At 45.1% G+C, this 19,010-nt stretch overlaps 1 protein-coding gene across 1 annotated transcript in view; it reads left to right on the top strand.

Moving 5' to 3' along the window:
- The window catches only part of LOC108771797 (broad-complex core protein), a 47,525-nt gene that overhangs the window by 10,314 nt on the left and 18,201 nt on the right, over positions 1 to 19,010 (top strand). Inside the window, exons 2-5 of the mRNA XM_018537160.1 lie at positions 12,645 to 12,846; positions 13,265 to 13,456; positions 14,305 to 14,902; positions 15,382 to 15,441. Coding sequence (XP_018392662.1) covers positions 12,661 to 12,846; positions 13,265 to 13,456; positions 14,305 to 14,902; positions 15,382 to 15,441 — 1,036 coding nt within the window. The 5' untranslated portion in view covers positions 12,645 to 12,660. The remainder of the gene's footprint in view (positions 1 to 12,644; positions 12,847 to 13,264; positions 13,457 to 14,304; positions 14,903 to 15,381; positions 15,442 to 19,010) is intronic.

Consider the following 19,010-nt stretch of genomic DNA (forward strand, 5'->3'; position numbering starts at 1 on the left):
TCTCAGTTAGGGCGAGTCGGGGATCAGAGAAGGATAGACGAAAGAATGGGGAAGGTACGTATAGCGATCAAACGTATGTGATGCCCTCACCTCCGCCTTTTGTTACTTCGCGTGTGCAAAGTGCATTTGGGACCGCAGGCCGTCGCTTCCCTAAACAGGGCGATTTATCGCCGTCGTACAGTCGATCACCACGAATCGCGGAAAACGCCAGCTTCGCCGTTGGTAGACGGCATTTTAACCGGCAGGTGCGTAGGTTAACGACGTTTCCAAGCCTCTGACGGAGGGGGATCGTATTAGGCTTCGCGCCGCTTGGTACGTCGCGCTCATTAGCGCGATCCTGTTGTCTATTGTAATTACCCGTGTACGGTTTTATAGTTGGATTAGCGTTGAATCAAGATTGACCATTAATTTCCGATTGTTAATCAAGTACTATAATGTCGCACCGATGCGATGTCAGCATTATATCCGAAATTCAATGTTGCTGCATGCGGCAATGTTGAGCTGGCACTCTAAATATTCGTAAAAAATTTTTTTCTAATTAAAGTGATTTCGCGGGATATGTTAATATATAATGATTTTACCTGAAATTAGTTGTTTAAATTGATTTAATATTATGTACGTTCGCTTCGAAAAATATACCTCTCTAGTAAGATTCAAATCCCGAGATCTTAAGAATTGATTAATCTCGTTTGAGTCGACAATTGAAGCAATATGGTACTCAATTGTTGAAGTTTCCGATATATCGCTATACACAGTAGGATACAAAATTATCATTAAAATATTATTAATTTTTATTCTATCGTTCTTAAATCACCTGGTGCGGAATTTTGAAGAAATCTGTGGAAAAATTTTTGTACTGTCAGTTAATATGGAAAATTGGATTTTCATAGATATTATAGCGTTTTTTCTTGACTAATGCAACATTCAGACAATGTAGAGTGTTTTCGTGGCTACGGTGTAGTACAATAAGTTTTATGCATATAAAGTGAGATTTTGTTACACCGTGTCTCAAGGGAACGGTATAGAGCCTGTTAAAATGTGAACAACATATAAAAATTGAAAATGGAAGTCATTCGAGAGTAGGATTTTAGTGCAATAATAAAGTATAGTGTGCACCACGCCATGGTCAGTGCAATGCAGCGCTTACTGCTACACTCAAGGCATATCCCAAGGGAAAACGCTGTTAGATTTCAAGTCTAACAAAACAATCACGCATATTTTTAAATTTGGCTGAATGATTGTAAATCGTATTCAATTGAAAACCCTAATACTTCACGATTTTTACGAAAAAATATGTATTTTTGGACTTGACAACCATATTAACGACCGTCAACTGTCAAACTCATATTATGACACCGAATTGTTAGTTATTGGCCAGAAACGTTATCTCAATAGTCGATTTAAAAAAATATATATATGTTGGTATTTTAATATGAAAATCGGACTTTTATCATTTCTCTCTATCATATTAATTGACAGTGCTTAACATCTTTTTTGCGAAATCGGGCTCTACAGATATCTCTTCTGAATTCACTATAAGGATTGGTAAAAAATGTCTTAATCGAATAAAAATTGCGGTCTGTATAGCGAATGTTAGTACATTTTTTATCAGTAATTTTTTTCTCACTGTGCGTTAGACCGAAAGTTGTTATCGAGCTGACTAACTAATTTGGCTGAATGATTGTAAATCGTATTCAATTGAAAACTCTAATACTTCACGATTTTTACGAAAAAATATGTATTTTTGGACTTGACAACCATATTAACGACCGTCAACTGTCAAACTCATATTATGACACTAATATTGCCTATAGGCTGATATAGCGCCATATTCGGTTAAGCTATATTCGGAAACATCATCGGAATGGCCTCATATATCAGTTTATTCTTATTGTTCACTGTATGTTGAACAAGGATAAAATGAGTTATTCGAATGGCGTGTCCGAATGTAGCCTTAATGGCAGTTTTATATCATCAACTATACCATCGGTCCAAGAATCGACTAACCTCGCTTGGACCAACGTTGCGCCATGATTGTTTAATGACAGTCGGTTTATCGTCAACGTCGGCCTAAGAAATCCGTATTGGGCAAGAGTTGGCAAATTTTATCTGGATAAATGACGTTATCTAATTGTTGGAATAACTTTTTTCCGTCTCGTTTCGAGTAGTAGCTGATCTGATGAGAGACAAATACTAATGATATTGGCGACTACCTAACTCAGGGAGAAATAAAAATCAGACTAACATCGATTAATTATCTATCAGATTTTAATCGAGACGTCGATCTGATTTTTATTTACCTCTGGATAAATCGATTGTGGAATAGCATTGTATACTTCTTTGGTTTGCTCGTATTCCATCCGTTTTCGTATACATATAGTCTTCTTCATCGAAAGTGAAGTTGGCTATAAATATAAAGTGCCCTCAATTTATTGCATTTTCTTGGAAAAGGAATATTAAAAGTGTTATAAATATAAATATTATTTTTCAATAATTGTTTTTAATTTTTTTTTTTTCATTAAATATAGAGAGTTTGTGAGAGCTTCCTATTTATAACTAAAGCTGTATATGATGTTCTACCGTAAAATTGTTAGATTTTGAAAACGTAGATTTAATATGTTATTTAGATAATTTTAAACATAAAAGGAGGTCATGCAAGAATAGATTGTATTCTAAATGAAGAATTTGCGATTCGCACAGAATAATTATATCTAACAGTTGCTCTCTCTCTCTCTTTCTCTCTCTCTCTCTCTCTCTCTCTCTTTATTGCTATTGCTAATAGATATTATTTCAGTAATATCAAATAATATTAGTTTTTCTGTAAACGACACACAATAGGTTTGACTGTCTATAATTTTTAACGTCAATGACAACTTGAAACATTTTTCAAATTATTGTGTGTGTGTGTTTGATACTTTTTATTCATTCGAATGCTATGCTGTGTTTTATTTTCTTGCTAAAATAACTCATGTACGTAACGTCATATATGCAATAGTCATATATGTAAGTAGGTGACAAGATGTGGACGGTCAGGATTCGTCCATATATATGAAGAAGATAGGGTATGAAAGGAAGGTTGGTTCAAATGACCACTACGTGGTGCAGTCACTTCTGGATGTAATTCAAGCATTCGCCCAAATGCGTACGAAAGCGTTTTTTTCCTCACTCTATAACGCGAACGTGAATATGAATACGATTTAGATTTTATAAATACAGTAAGACATAAAAATTATCGGGAGGGAGGAAAGCAATACTTTTCTGACGTTTTTGTAGCATCTGTTCTGTAATATAATTTTGAGACAAGCGTTTTTCTATCTCCATGAGTATAAGAACTTGAATAGGAACTGAGAAATCTATTCGAAGAAGAATGTATAAAATATGTATAATTATTTATTATATACGATTCTATTTTTTATCTTCTACGTTCTACAAATGAAACATTCATTGGGATTAATTATGCACGGTTATAAATAATTTGTAAACTTGTACGTGCATAATTATAGTTCTTTTATCCGAAAAGAAGCTCTCTCTTTCTCTCTTTATACGTGTATTTATATATTATATATGCATTCACTTTTGAGAATATCCTTGAGAAACCACCAAATCTGCGAGAAGTGTTCATTAAAATCAATTACGCGTGGTTGTAAATCTTTGCCACGATCATGTTCTTTGGAGCTCGTCTCACGAGTCCATGAGATATTCTGCATTTAACGCAACTCCCGTATTCGGTAAGGATTTATTACGTCACGTAAGATCAAGGATTACCAGTTCCGCACAGTTCGCACATTCTCCGCCTTCGTCTCCCTCCTCTCTCTCTCTCTCTCTCTCTTTCTCTCTCTCTCGCAGCACATGGGCATATCACACATATACAAATATACACACGCACTCTCTCTCGCTCTTTTTCCTTCTCGCTCGCGGTTTGGTCACCTCTGCTTTTGGACACCTGCTGCTTCTCGTTGATGCAGACGCGAGCCTGCAAACGAGGCGCAGCGTCACGTGATCGGACTAGTCGTTCTATGTATATGTGAAAGCATCAAACGCGTACATGGATGGCCAGTGAAAGTAAGTTCCTGCCACGTCCTATGTGTTTCGCGCTTCGTCGTCGGGAAACGATAATATTACGACCCTGACGAGTTTGCATTCTTAATATATATATATATATATAGATATATATCTGTGTACAATATAGGATGCGATTTGATACGCGATCGCTAAAATCGAACGTTTTACTAAACGGGTCGACAATTTTGCATCGGTCTATGCGCCGAAATAACTTTTTAGGGCGAAACGAGGACGAGTTAAATTCTTCTCGTGAAACTCGTTTTGGGTAAAATCTGCGTAAATGTATTTTGTTGGGAAAATGCAGATGCAAATAAAATGAGTTAAAGTGAGTCTTGTAATGCTCATATATAATTGTCTTTTGGTTCTGAGATTGTGAATCGTTAATATAATTCAATTTCTCCGCAGCCATCGTCAATGGTGTAATTAATAATAGGATTAACGCTTACTCTCATCTAAATCGCTATTCTTTCCGAATCATTCATTTTTCATCAACAAGATTTTCATGGAAGGACTCGTACCAATTCCTCCTCTTTGACGATTGCTTCATTTTTAGATACGAAATTTCTCAACGTGATTTTTTTGTCGCAATCGTGCGACACGTGCCGCTCGTTCGGAATGTGCTACAGGCATTTACGCAAATCTGTGACCACGTGGATCACACACACACATACACACGTGGGCGCGCGCACATATAGAAGGGGAGGGGGGGAGAGAGAGAGAAGAACATCGATAGGTAACGCGTGAGAAAAAAGGAGGCAAAAGAGATGAAAGAAAAAGTGGCGTGAGATGGAAAAAGTGGCGGCGGCTCGATCGAGGAACATCGCGCGAGCGCTCGTACGCAATCTAGTCCAAGCATAGGTGCCACAGCCCTCACAGCCTGGGCTCCTAGGAATCCAATCAATAAATATTACAATGGAACCCCTAGAGAAGTAGGGGCGCAGTATATATCCTCCTCTCGCCTCCAACCCGCCAGCCCCTCCATCCGTCTCTCTACCGCGCCCCATCCTCTCTCCCGCCGTCATATTCCTCCTCCTGTGCGCTAGTCGTCGCTAGTCGGAGGAAAAAGGATCTGTCCTACGTCGCGCTCTCGCAGTCGCTTCATTCCTCGCGTACACTCGCTCGCCTCGTCCTCGACCACGTCCGCGAAACTTCGTCTCCCACCCCGTCGTCCGGCACCCACCCACCCACCTACCCCCCGTCGCCGCCTCCTCCAGGCCATGTGCCGTTCCCGCTCGCCCCCCGCGACTCTCTATCCGCCTTTTTCTCATCCTCCCGAAGCCCGCCACCAGCCACCACCACCCGCCCCTTGACGGGCCCTCGAGCCCACCACCGTTTACATTTTACTTTTCTAGTAGCGAATTAAAACCGCGTTCATGCGCAGCCCGTGGAAGGGCGTAATGATTTTTTGAGGGGCGAATCGAGTGGGGTCGCCTACGGTGGTGCTGCACGGCTCGCGCGGCAGACAGACAGAGAGAGAGAGAGAGAGAGAGAGAGGGGGGCCGGGGGGTAATAGCTCTGGGTGCTACTGTCGAGTTTAGCAGGAGCAGGACGGCGCGCGTGCCGCGCGGCAAGGATATACGTACTCGCGCGCATCCGCGAGCGAGTCAACGCGTTTTTGCTTCGTTAATGTTAACGAACGAGGGAGTACATAATTATCGGGGAAACGGCGGATCCCGTTTATCGATCTCTCAGTCGAAACATGGTACAGGAACCATTTTACGCTTTCGTTCCCGCTTTGTTTCCGAGCAGTCGCATCTCCCGCGTAGAATCTCGAAAAACCTCGACTGAAATTCTTTCGCTTAGATTGTAGGTACGTGGTGTTTCGAGAGATAGCATTCAAGGCGCGAATCAGCTCATCCATCTCTTTCCCTTTTGCCGCTCGTAAATCAAAACCGAGGAGGATTGATCTTCGAGACGTGTACGGAATTCGAAAGATCCCCTTTCGGGAAAACGTGTTCGAACAATGAACGTCGACGGTCGAGAAGAGAGAGAGAGAGAGATTGATGCAAAATTAAATCTTAATAAATTAATAAAAGAGACGTTGTTTCTTTCTTTTTTTTTTTTTCCAAAAGTTCGGAAAAGATTTCCGCTAGGATCTCTCGCTCTCTTATAGACTCCTCGAGCGCATCGAACATTTTTACAGCTCTCGCGGCGGCCGGACTCGGCTCTCGCGGCGGCTACGCGCATTTTCGTCTCATGAACTGATTACGGCGGGGTAGAGTGCGCCGGCGAGGGAGAGAGAGAGAGAGAGAGAGTGTGTGGCAGAGGGAAGAGACCAAGATTGCGGGGTACACGGGGAGAGAAACAGCCGCCGCGGCCGCAAGCATCAACCTCTCCCACCATGGCGCCCGTGGCCGGCTCTCTCATTCTCGCGCGCCTTCAACTCTCACGCTCTCTCTCTCTGCGTACGCACTATTTTTTAGTCCGCACTTATTACGACAGATGTCTCATGCTCCGATAAAGAATAACGGCGGGCAAAGCGGGAGCCTTCCCCCCGCATGCTAGTCCTAACCAGGCTCGGGAACAGCAGCCCGTACTTGGTGCTTCGTCGGCTCGTGGTGTCACTGTAACGCGCCGGTTTACGTTACGCACGTCTCTCCTTTTTTTCTTCCGGCTCCTCCTCTCGTTCCCTCTGTTTCCCTCTCTCATTCTTTTCTTCTCACGCACTCTCTCTCTCTCTCTCCCTCTCTCTCTTCCTTTTCTCCCTTTTTACCGTTTTTCAATTCGCCGCCACGCTTTTCAACTCTCGAGCCGGTCACTGCCGTTGTCGTGAATCGGCAGTCGCTCCCCGCCGCGTGCAATGTCGCGACAGTGATTATGTCTATCGTGCCCTCGTCCATCCGACCTCGAACTTGCAGCGAGGATCGCTGTTTCGGCCGCGGGGTGTAAGGACGGAACGTGCGCTCCTTCCTTCGCCAAGTTGGTGCTGGCACACACGTGGCTGGGTAGGTACACACGTTTATCCCAGTCCGCGGGGATATATAGTTTATCCTCGCCGTGTCGATCGTCGTCATCGTTTCGCGGTCGCATTTCGTATTTCGCGGTCGAAACGAGGCCGGCGGCGGCGGCGGCCGCGGCGGTCGGAAGAGACGAAGAAAGGAGACGGGAGAGAGTGAGAGGGAGAGTGAGAAAGAATCCGTCGCTCGAAAGAGACGGGCTCGCTTTCGTCGCGCGGGCCTTCGTTCGAGTCTTCTTTTCGAGTGAGTGCGCGGCGAGTTCGGGACGTCCTCTCGCGCCAACAGACAGAGCTCCGGATGAGGTTTTTCGACAATCGCGGTATGTGTATATACTACCAGCGGCTCTCGTGGCAACGTGCGCGCGTACACGAGTGTGGTAGTTTCAAGTCGCACGTGTGTTTGTGCGTACATGCATGGTGGATGTGTGTGTGTGTGTGTGTGTGTGTGTGTGTGTGTGCCTTGCCCGAGAGAAAGAGAGAGTACATGTCTGCGCGCACGTTGAGTGCATCACGCGCGCGACTGAGCGAGAGGGAGGGTGGATGCATGCGTACGCACATGTGCACGGTGTGCATCACCATCATCGCCAGTAATGAGGGGGTAAATCGGTTTGGACGCGCTCTTTCTCTCTCTCTCTCGCGCTCGCTCCCCCTCGCTCCCTAAGATCCTCGCGGAACACGCGAAAGAGAAAGAAACGGATGATTTTCAGACAAACGGCGCGACGATAACGAGGGCACCGCCGCCGGGATTCAGTCAATTGGTACCGCGCGTCGTCGGTGAACGATGATATTTAACTGCGACCCGCGTGCTACACACTGACAGCCGGCGTGGAGGAAAGGGGACCGGAAAGAAGACCGTCAGACCGCAGACGGAACCAGAAGTTGGAGGATGGTGGTTTGAAATCGGCGACGACGACGACGACGACGACGACACGTGAGAGCGACTCTCTGACAGATCCCTCACAAGGTAATTAACTTCGGGCGCGTCGCTCTCTAGAATAAATCTCGCCTCGTTAGAGCCGTTCGTCGCAGTTTACCCCCCTCCGCAATTACATCAGGGAAATTCTTCAATTTATAAGAAGGTGTATAATCGGCCACGTTCGGATTTCTCAGTAGTCTCCGCGATTTTTCACATCATCATTACCTCGTGCGCGTTATTCTATATTCGGTTACTTATTAATTTTCGCCTTGAAGAATCGTGACAATCCATTTCTTCTCCTCTTCTCGCGCTAATTAGACATCCAAGGAAGCTTTTTCCCCCCGATGAATTTTTCATTCAAAAGTCGTATAAAAATCGTCCGTATAAAAATGATCGATGAAGCGATCATCCAGGAGCTCGTTGAATATTACATTCTCGGACGTACTTTAGAGAGTTGGAAATCAATGTATTTCTAATAAGACGAGAAATCCTTTTTTTTTATATTTTTCACGTCAATAGATGTACGACAACAAATCGTATCTGTTACTCCAGTTTGAATCCTCGAGCAATTGGTGTTGAATTAATCTTCTAGTTTTACACAACGCTTCATGATCTTTAAGCTCGACAGCTTTGATCTCGCTCCTTTCTCGTAACAAAGCAACTATTTTAAGTCGTTATCGTTACATCTTTATCGAATAATTATCTCTTGCCGGTGATGTTTCGTCGTACTTTGCAAGATTCATGTAAATCTAGATTTCAACGCGAGAACGCGTTCTCTGCCATTTATTTACGACGATAGAAATTCGACAGCCGATTTTCTTACGCCAGTAAAAAAAAAAACCTGCCGAAACGAGACGTACCGATTTCATTTCTCGGCATTTTAATCTGCATTTGTGTACATATCATTAGCCCGCCAGACCTTGCCGATTGATTAGATGAACAATGGATTACGGCGCGTCGCCTCCTCGTTCGTCTCTTCCTTCTTTCCGTCTTGCGAATCATCGCAGTCGTCGTGCGCGTTTCTGTTCGCGTCGAGCGCATTTTTCATTCTTCGTTTCCTTTCCCCCTCGCTCGTTGCACCACTCGTCTTCTAAACGTACATTATCGATTAGAGATGTACCTCCCGAGTATGAAAAAAGTCTCCTTCCGCCTCCACGTCAAATCTTCCGTCCATCTTCCTCTCGGTCCGCGTGTCATTCAATCTCATGCTTGTTTCTCTCTCTCTCTCCCTCTTTCTCGCGCTTATCCTGTCTCCGTATTTCTCCGCGCCCCGGCGCGTCGCGACGAGGCGCGCGCGTTTTCTCTCCCTCTCGCGACTCGTATTCCTTCTTCCGTCTCGACTTGCTCCCTCTCGCTTCGGAGAGCACGCGCCCGCTCTCGTATAACGGCGACGATCGCCGGCTTTTCGTACATTTTCGTGCGGCCTCGCGACGTAGACCGGCCCCGACATGAAGAGGGCGCAGGAGGGGGGGGGGAGGCGCGGCGCCTTCTCCGCGACGGAGTCGCACAGTCGTGACGTGACGTTTTAGGGGTTGGTTGGTTCGCTCGCACACGGCATGCGACGGGGAAGAAGCTTGCTGCGGTGACTGCTCGCTCGCGGCGCCCCCAGTCAAGGTGCAGAAGATTCCGCGCGTGTCGCGTCGTCGTCATCGTCGTTCATCGTCATCGTCGCCGCCGCCGCCGCCGCCGCCACCGCCACTACCGTCGTGCTGTACCGGTGATTCTCCGGTACAGAGAGCGGTCGTCTCTCTCTCTCTCTCTTTGATCGCGCGATCTTTTCTTCTTATTGCATCGCACCGTGTGTGACTCAGCTGCGAACGCGACGATTCAGACATCCCCGCGGATTTACGCGGATGAAACGTGGATTTCGCGCGCGCGGCAAGCGCGAAAGTCGCGGGTCGTCGCGGCGCACTCGATCATCTTTCTCGTTCTCTCTGTCCCGCCTCTGTCTCCGCCTATCTCTCTCTCCGTCTCGCGCGCGCACTGCGCCGTCCTCGTTCGATCGCGATCACTTTCGGTGTGGCCGACAGTTCGGGCGGCGGCGGTAGCGTGGGGGCGGTGGTGGTGGTGGTTGGTGCGCGCGATGAGAGGGAGCGGAGGGGTAGGAGGATGATCCACGCGCAGGAAGGAAGGAACGACAAAATCGTTTAGTATTTATTTGAAAGTGTATTTACTGATATCCTCGCACCCTCGTTCGTTCACTCGCTCGCTCGCTCGCGCAAAACGCTCGCGCTCCGGTTTTTTTTTCTTTTACACGGATAACGAATTCACGGTCGAGAGTATACCTCTCTATCCTGCTGTTCAACCGTATATACGTGTCGATCACGCGGACGTCACGGCGGGATCGTTCGGATCGATCGCGTTACGACTCTCGATCTCTCGAATGGAACTTGCGTCTCGACACGAGAGGAACCACCGTGCGAATGCGTGAATAATTTTTTTTTCCTCGCGCGTGTGTCAAGTGTTATGCTTCACTTCTCCTTTCGCCCGGAGATAAACACACGCAAGCCCGCCCGCGGTTGTTCGCACGCACGCACGCACTCACGCACGCACGCACGCACGCAGCGGCGCCCCATCGTCGTCGTGTTCGGTTCATTGTTTCGGTCATTAGCTTACGCGGCATGACGGCCGATAGGCTGTGTTACCTCGCGATAACGCATTGGCATTTGGCGAACTACTGTGATTCCCGTTGCCGGCCGAGCGTGCCTTAGAAACTGTACACTTTCGTGCGAGAGTACTTTAGTGATGTATGTGTGTCAGTGAAGGTATCGTGTATGGGGGAGATCGATCTGTCGATCGCGCGTGTTGTGTGCGTGCATCTCACCTTCTCGGCACGGGAGTGTGGTATAATAAACAACATTTGTAACGTGTGACACATGCTAATTTGCAAAACTCGCATAATCTCACCAGCAGCGCAGCGGTCAAATTGTGCAAATATAGTAACGGCGCGTTGCTCGCGCCGGCGATACCGCCGGCAATAGAGCGCGCGAGAGTGGCCGAAAAAGTTGTAATTTAATTTGATTTTTTAACTCTCTCTCTCTCTCTCTCTCTCTCTTTTCAAGTCGAATCACGCGAGACGACGGTTTTTTGTTCGTCTGTTATCAAACAATGTACGCTGGCAAAGTTATCTCGCGGATTCGTCACACATAAATTTAGCAGAATGCGATAGCGCGACCCTAGATATATTATAGAAACTCAAAGTGAGCTTAAAGGATAGCGAGATACGAGCGTCTCTTATTTTTTTATCGTGCAACGGGAGAAAAAAAAATGCGAAACCGGAAACGATTGAAATTCGGAATTTCATGACAGAGTTCCGATGCATGTATTTTGGTAGGGTAAATGGATTTGCGAATCTGTTATGCAGATTTTGTTGTTTGTTAAAACGGCAAAATGCAGCGCGGCGGTGATACAGAGAGAAGTTATCAGTTTCAATTTCGCTAATAAACCTTCGTTCGTTGCGGTGCGTACAGGACGTGCGAAACGTCTACGTTTTCACGCTTCGCGAAACCTCATCGAATTACGCGCGCGTCCCTCGGCATTTTTCTCAACGCGCTGGCACGCACTCGCGCGAAGAAACAAGCGCTCTGTAAATTTGTTTTAAGATCTCTTTCCTCTCTCTTTTTTTTTTTTTTTTATCATTACGCTAAGATAACACTATCAGCGCACATTTAGTGCTCCCGCTTTTATAAGTAGCGGAGAATTATTTAATCAAACGTGCTGAATTGGCTCCAGCTTGACGACCTAATTTTTCCCGTATGGCGAAGCGGCGAATCGCACATTACGGTGCTTCTTACATTTTTATTCCCGCGATCACGCCGTCCCGTCACCTCCTCCTTCTGCGCGCGATTCTGGGCAAATAAAACGCATGTCTCTCCTTCTCGCGCCGCGGTAAGTTTATCTTAGTTTATACGCCATTTCTCCACTTGCTCGATAGAAATTTCCAATTCATTATGTCACTACGCGATTAACGAGCGCGCGTTAGTCTTTTAGTTTTCGGACGATAATCGTGTATGCGGACATTTTGGAATAAAGGAACGTGAAAACGTCTTATCGACGCGCGCGATGTAATCAACTTATTGCCGCTTTTTACGCGTTTCTACTAAGTATAATCAATCTTGCGCCTCTCTTTTATTTCTTAAGATCGACTCGAGAAACTTTGAGCTATCCGAGTAATAAATTTACCTGTGACGAATCAGAATATATTTTTTTGTTGCCAATTCAATTTTTCTCTACGCGGAAGATTGATATCAAATTTTGTCATCGTTGTAACACCAAGTGACGCGAGTTGAGCAGCTAAATTAAGTATGCATGACGCAATATAAAAATAAATTCTCGTGCATCTAACTGTTGCGTTGTTTTTTTTCTCTTTCAACACATTTTCTCTTTATAATCAAACCTCCGGAGTTTATCAGGAATATCACGTCGTACACATGCAATTGCGATTTGCTATCGGTATCGAATGTGTGTTACACGTTGCAATTGTGTTTTCGAATGTCGAAATTGGACTTATCTAAAATTATCAGTTTGCAAGCTTATCGGCGCTACAAGTCGTGCCCTAGGAACGGCTTGTAGTCGAAAATCTCAATTATGCGAAAATCTTAAGTGCGCGCACTTAAGATCCGTCACGTTAGTTTAAGCGGGCGTTTAGATCTTAAGTGACCAGTCGTGTCGTCCAGTCGATGGCAGCAAGGCGTTAAATTTTCATTGCAGGTGAATAGACACAACGATGGTAGATACACAACATTTTTGTCTGCGATGGAACAATTACCAGAGCAGCATAACCTCGGCGTTTGAAAATCTGCGGGACGATGAGGACTTTGTGGACGTGACGCTGGCCTGCGACGGCAAGAGCCTGAAAGCGCATCGCGTCGTCCTATCCGCCTGTAGTCCATACTTCAGAGAATTGCTCAAGGTGAGATTCGCCTCTCTCTCTCTCTCTCTCTCTCTTTTTCCCTTATTCCCACCTTTAATGCCAGCGAAGACCAGTTTCCGGTTCGCGTGAATTTCGGAGCGAATTCGCTCGCATACGATGAAAAATCTTATATAGTCTTAGGACCATTTTATAAACAAACCTCAATCTACAGATTTTATTCTTACGTAAGAATAATTGCTGAAAAATTAATCTATACATTGGTAGAAATGGAAAGAATTGATCGGGTAAAGTCCATGGCACATAGAAAAACGTAATCAGTAAGCGAATTGACCAATCACAGTTAAGAACGTAAGCGGCCGCCGCCGCTGATTACGTTTACGGTCTTACGTTTTTCTACGTGCCATGGGCTTAACTGTTCGCCTAATGATTATGCGCAATAAACGTTGCACTGTTTCAGAGCACTCCGTGCAAACATCCAGTGATAGTGCTCCAGGATGTAGCGTTCAGCGACTTGCATGCCTTAGTGGAGTTTATATATCACGGCGAGGTGAACGTGCATCAGCGTTCTCTCAGTAGTTTTCTGAAGACGGCGGAGGTCCTCAGGGTATCGGGCCTCACGCAACAGGCTGACCAAACCGACAGAGACGAGGTACGTTTTTTTTTTTCGAACGCAATTATGGGGTAATTCCGGTGAGTTTTGTCGGATTGTTTGATGCTGCTGCGCCCGCCCGTCACTCCCGTCAGGCACGTGAGAACGTTGTGTTCGCTGCGCGTTTACACGGGGTGACAATGGAGGAGAGCGACAGCTGGCGTAAGATTCTATCTCCCGTTCCAATTTTCTCGACCGTGTAGCACATTTGAAATCGAACACAAACCGTAATTATACGGTTTTGTAGGGGTTTTTGGTAAAAACGCGTGTAAAACGCGTGTTTGACGCGCCTGCTGCACGTACGTGCGGGTGCGTCTGTATGTGTCGTCTGCACGTCTCTCGCGTGCGCGATACAAACGCGCGTAAGTATTTGCGGCCGCACGTAACGTATAGTAACGTGTGTAGCTCGCGCGTATCTCTCGAAAGCTCAAGTTTATCTCGCACGCCGTTATTATCTCGCCGTTAGACGTCCTTACGCATCTTCCCCCTCGTTATCTCGATGTAAGAACGCGTGTCTATCTTGATTCCAATTGGTGCAATTGTCATAGGTCAAGCAAACAAAGATAAAGTGCGGCACCATGCGAAAATCGCGGGTATATCCACCGTAAATGTAAAAAGTATCGAATATCGATACGTGGTGGCGTCGCGACGTCGCGGGACTCTTCAATTTGCTGGCCGCACACTCAGCACCGCGAACTATCATTTTCGGCGGAACGATTTATCGATCGATTAAATCCGACAAATCCGCGATGTAATTACGGCCGATAGGAGAGTGGCGTGTGCGGGCGTGCGTGCGTGTCTGTATATATAATTAATACCATTGCCGTTCCGCGCGTTTTTGTTTCCAGCTGTCGCATGTCCGCGCGTTGGCGGCCGGCGGTAATCACCTGCCGTTCCACGACAAGTCGGAGGAGACTTTCCCTCGCGGCGGCGGCGGCTCGCCTACGCCTGTGACCCCGACGCCGACCACGGTACAGCAGCTACTGCGCCGTGCCCAGATACGTCGTAACGAGAGACGCACCCCAGACCCGCACGATGAGTCGGCGAAGAGACCGCGGGTGCCGTCGCCGCCGCTCAACAACAACGACGCCACTCCCACGGATTTCTCGATGGTCAAGAACAACCATCTGACGTCGACGAAGGTGGAGGGCAACGGGGTGCACGACGAGAACAGCCTCGTCGAGGAGAATATAAAGTGCGAGCCGTTGGAGTTGACGGGCGGGAACGGCGGCGGCGGCGGGAACGCCGGCAACGAGGACTCGTCGGACTCCGGCGCCGCGGCGTCGGACCGGCCGCCCGCGTCCGCGAGCAGCAACGAGCACGAGCCGGAACCGGAGCACACGTCCGCGCAGAACTTCCTGCCGGAGAGCAAGCTCTTCACGTCGACGCCCGGCAGCTTCAACTTTAGTATGGCGGCGCTCACCACCGATCACACGCCGTTATCAGGTACGTGAGGGGGACACCAGACCCCGAGGCGGGCCTGTACGCACAGACCAATTCGTGCGGCACCGCACCATTTTTCACCCTTAAGTGCGCTCTATTTGGTAGATTTACTTTTTTTTTTCATTTCCTCTCTTCTGACTAAAGTCAATCCGAGAGATTCTCGAAGATTTTTCGAAAATGCAATCGTTGTACACACGTATGTTTTAATCTTCTGCACTTAAGGGTAGTACGTATAAATTTCTCACTGTGTGCACGTTTTGTAGAATCGAAAGTCACGGATCGAATCGACCAACAGTGTTTCGTTTTAAGAAGGATATTCGGTCGACTTGATTGGTAGACTTTTGTTTGAGCACGTCTATCAGTTTAAATTTTTGACACTAGTCCGCACCACGCGTTTTTTCATTTTTAATTGCGAAATTGCGTACAGGCCGTTGTTGAGTTTCCACGCGCGATAGCATTGCCGTTGCTACGTGTGACGATAGTGAAATTTCCAGGGTTGGGCCATGGCTTGCAGACGCCGGATCTAGCGGGCACTTCGCAAGGTAAGGAAGTTGAATCAATTTTTTTTAGCTCTCTGCCCTTTTGAAATCATTAGAATTGCTTGAGAAATCGAGGTAATCGATATCACGCTCCCGCTATATATGTGGCACTCGTTATCACGCGCGCGCGCGCGCGCGCCCGTAGAAAACGTGCGTTCAATGTGCGTTCTTTTGATTTTTTTAAGGGCACTCTGCGCTACTTTATTATTCTTCCACTGACAGTCGATACATCGCGACAGACCTCGATCGTACGCGATGTAGCGCGGTTCGCTCTAATAAAAGTAACTAAAAGGACTTGTGCAGTTATATCAAACTAACCACAAATCACAAATTATAAGAATGAAAATGTTTACTGGTTGCGGTGAAAGAGCACTACTATCTGCTTGGAAGATTATTAAATCTCTTCTAATTGGCATGCGTTCCAAAATCATCGATATCATCATTACTATACGGCACCATTTACGAATCGCCTACATTTTGCATATCATAAAAATCATATATACTACGCGGAGCACGTGTGGCTCCACGGCTTCGATCGAGCTCGGTAACCGACTTACGCCGAGCTCGAAGATTCTCGGAATTTCGCAAATTTCTCCCTGTCGTATGTTGTTCTTGCAAAATTTGGCGCACAGGCACACGCCTGCCGATTGTAACTTACGCTCGTTAACCGATACGCTCAAATACACTAATTGCAATTGAATTCGTTTATCTAGATTCTATATAAAAGATGAATCCGCGCGCGTTTCACAAGTGCTTTATATTACGTTATGTATCGGAAATGTTATATACCGCGTTGCGTTCGATATGTTAATATAAATATCTCTCTATGTACTTTGCAGATATTACATAAAAAGTAAATTACTTTTACTTGGAAATTTCATACGGTGCGAAAAGTGTAGATCTATAATATCGATATTTATCTATTTATGTTTCAAATCGCTCCCTTCTACTTCAAAAATTACACAGTTAAAAAAACGTGATTTTCGAGTTATTACCATGAATGAGTTAGGTAAACGTTACTCTATCAATCATCAAAAGTCAACTAATTTAACTTTATAAAAACAAAAAACGTCCAATAGTAGTATACACACACACACACACACACACACACAAAACTCGAAAAAGTGGCTTATAAAAAAATCGTCAAAATAATCACAACACGAAAAATATTTTTTTAAGGCTTGTGAAATGGAACTAATAAAAATGACATTTGATCGTACGCCGATACTTTTTGCCGATACTATTTCATTAGTCGATAAATTTTTATCAAATTGAACGATAATCTTTTTTTCTAGAAAACTTAATTTCTTATTTCTTTGAAGTAAGTGAACGATGTGAGGGTAAGGTAATTCCGGGAGAAATATGCAGAATTTGAGAATGTATTATTCAGATCGGTTGAAATAAAATATTTATTCAATGATATAGAGCTAAAGGTTACGATCATTTGAATAGAGTAGACCATCAAGAATACGTCAGTTATATAATATTATACTGTCATTGACATTTCGCGCGCATTGTTGTTATTATTAGGATAGATTTTTGAGTAGCTAATTTTTAATCGTGTAAACTTTGAAAGAAATACGTTTTCCTATCGAAACTATTAGATACACTTGCTAAAAAAATTTCCTAGAGAGCAATTTTGATTTACATGTTAATATTGTAAAGAGAGTTAAACAGCTCACTGAAAGAAATTTCTTTTCTGGACACCTTGTATTTACTATTTTTTTTTCTTCTTTTTTTTCGTAATCGAGGCAATTGAATGAAGAGCGTAGTTACGTGGGCAGAGCGACGCCTTTGAGCTAACGACAATTTTATCGACTCGCGCGAAAAATTCACGCTGGCCGCAGCAGATACATTCGCTCCAACCGCCGTTATTACTATCAGCACGACGACATCGTATACGCGAACGCAATTGGTGTAAAAAGAAAAGAAATGGAATGGAAATGTAGCAGAGTTTGGCATCACTGTGCAATATTCGTGTCGCGTGTCCGCGAAATCGTCACCCCGAGAGGGTGCATCGTCGGACCTAAAAGGAAGGGGACCAACGACGCACGTCGGCATTTGTATATACGTATCGCATCTGCCAGTTTCCCGAATCAGGTGTTGAATGATCAGCTTTGAGTGTCGTTGACATAAGTGTTGCTGATTTCTCAATAATCGATCGTTGAAGTGCTTGTATCGCTCGATTGAACGGGTTGGACTGCGTATCGATGTGTTATTGTTAACGTTGTCTGTTCTCCCCACATGTGAACATTTTGCAATATAAAATCAATATATGATATCGCCGCCGATACGTGAGGTTTATCACATGCGTATTAGGTACGATGAAGAAAAGAAAAGAGAGAAAACAAAAGAATACAATATGACTGCGATCGATAATGCGCCGGAAATTATGTCTCGCAACTTTGGTTTTTCAAATGTTCCCTGATCTTTCGTATACATACATATATCGTAAAAGAGGATGTGATAGGTTCAATTATTTCCTTTTTTCTGCATTTGCAAAACAGTGCACTCTTAACTGTCCGGAGCTGACGTTAAATTTTCTAACTTAGTTGAAATCAAGACCTATTTAATTTATATCGATTAAGTGGTATTCATTAATTTGAAGGAACCAAAATGACTCGTACACTGAGAAACAGTTTTGCTCGAAAATGATCGAACACCAAAAGATTCTGATCACATCAATGATAATTTGTCCATTTTTAACCACAGAATTTTTCAATGAACGCAATCAAACTGTTTTCAGTATATGAAAAAGAAAATGTGTATTTTAATAATAACGATACAAATGATTCATAGATGTAACATATAGTCCATAAAGATTATAATTGAGTAGATCTAATAGACTACCATCAGCTGCTCCGCAGGGATATAATTGAATGGGTTCAATAGACTCTATTGTCAACTCCGGAGGGTTAACGATGAAATTATCTATAATCTATCTAACGTTTAATTGAACAAAAATTGGAAAAAGTGACACGAGAGAGAATTAGGATGTCAAGTTTTAACTACTTACAAAACATTAGACGAGGGTGGCTATAACTATCCGCAGTATCGAGGAATCATCGTACTAGCGACGTGTGTCGGGATTCGAAGTCGGTTGATTACGTCGACGTAATGGCGCGATTACATCGTTTAAGGTGTGATACAGGAGGAGTCGCCTTCTCCGTTAATGGTGAATAATTACGGGAACGAAGAACGACGTACTTGAGCGTGCGTGACCTTCCACAAGCGGATTTCGGCAGTCGCCGTATTGAGTGCGCGCGCGCGCGTTGCGTGCGAGTATATGTGCGTCGAGAAACCGCGTGTTCGTCGGGAAAAGAATAAGAGATACACGTATATTCGATCGTTCGCGCGTGTGTCTATGGCGTATGTGTGCGTGTATATGCTTTTCACGGTTTTCGGCCGGGTCTCAGCTGGCAAAAGCGTTCGTCGAGCAATCGTCATCGGCCGCGATGAGGAGCCCGTGACAGGCTACGGCTAATGCATTTTTTTCGTCAACGAGATTGCGTGTATCTTTTTCGCTAGTATCTATCCTTGGAGGGAAGAAACTGGGGGGGGGGGGGGGGGGG

This window comes from Cyphomyrmex costatus, unplaced genomic scaffold, assembly GCF_001594065.2.
Source record: "Cyphomyrmex costatus isolate MS0001 unplaced genomic scaffold, Ccosl1.0 scaffold165, whole genome shotgun sequence".
Taxonomy (NCBI): Eukaryota; Metazoa; Arthropoda; class Insecta; order Hymenoptera; family Formicidae; genus Cyphomyrmex; species Cyphomyrmex costatus.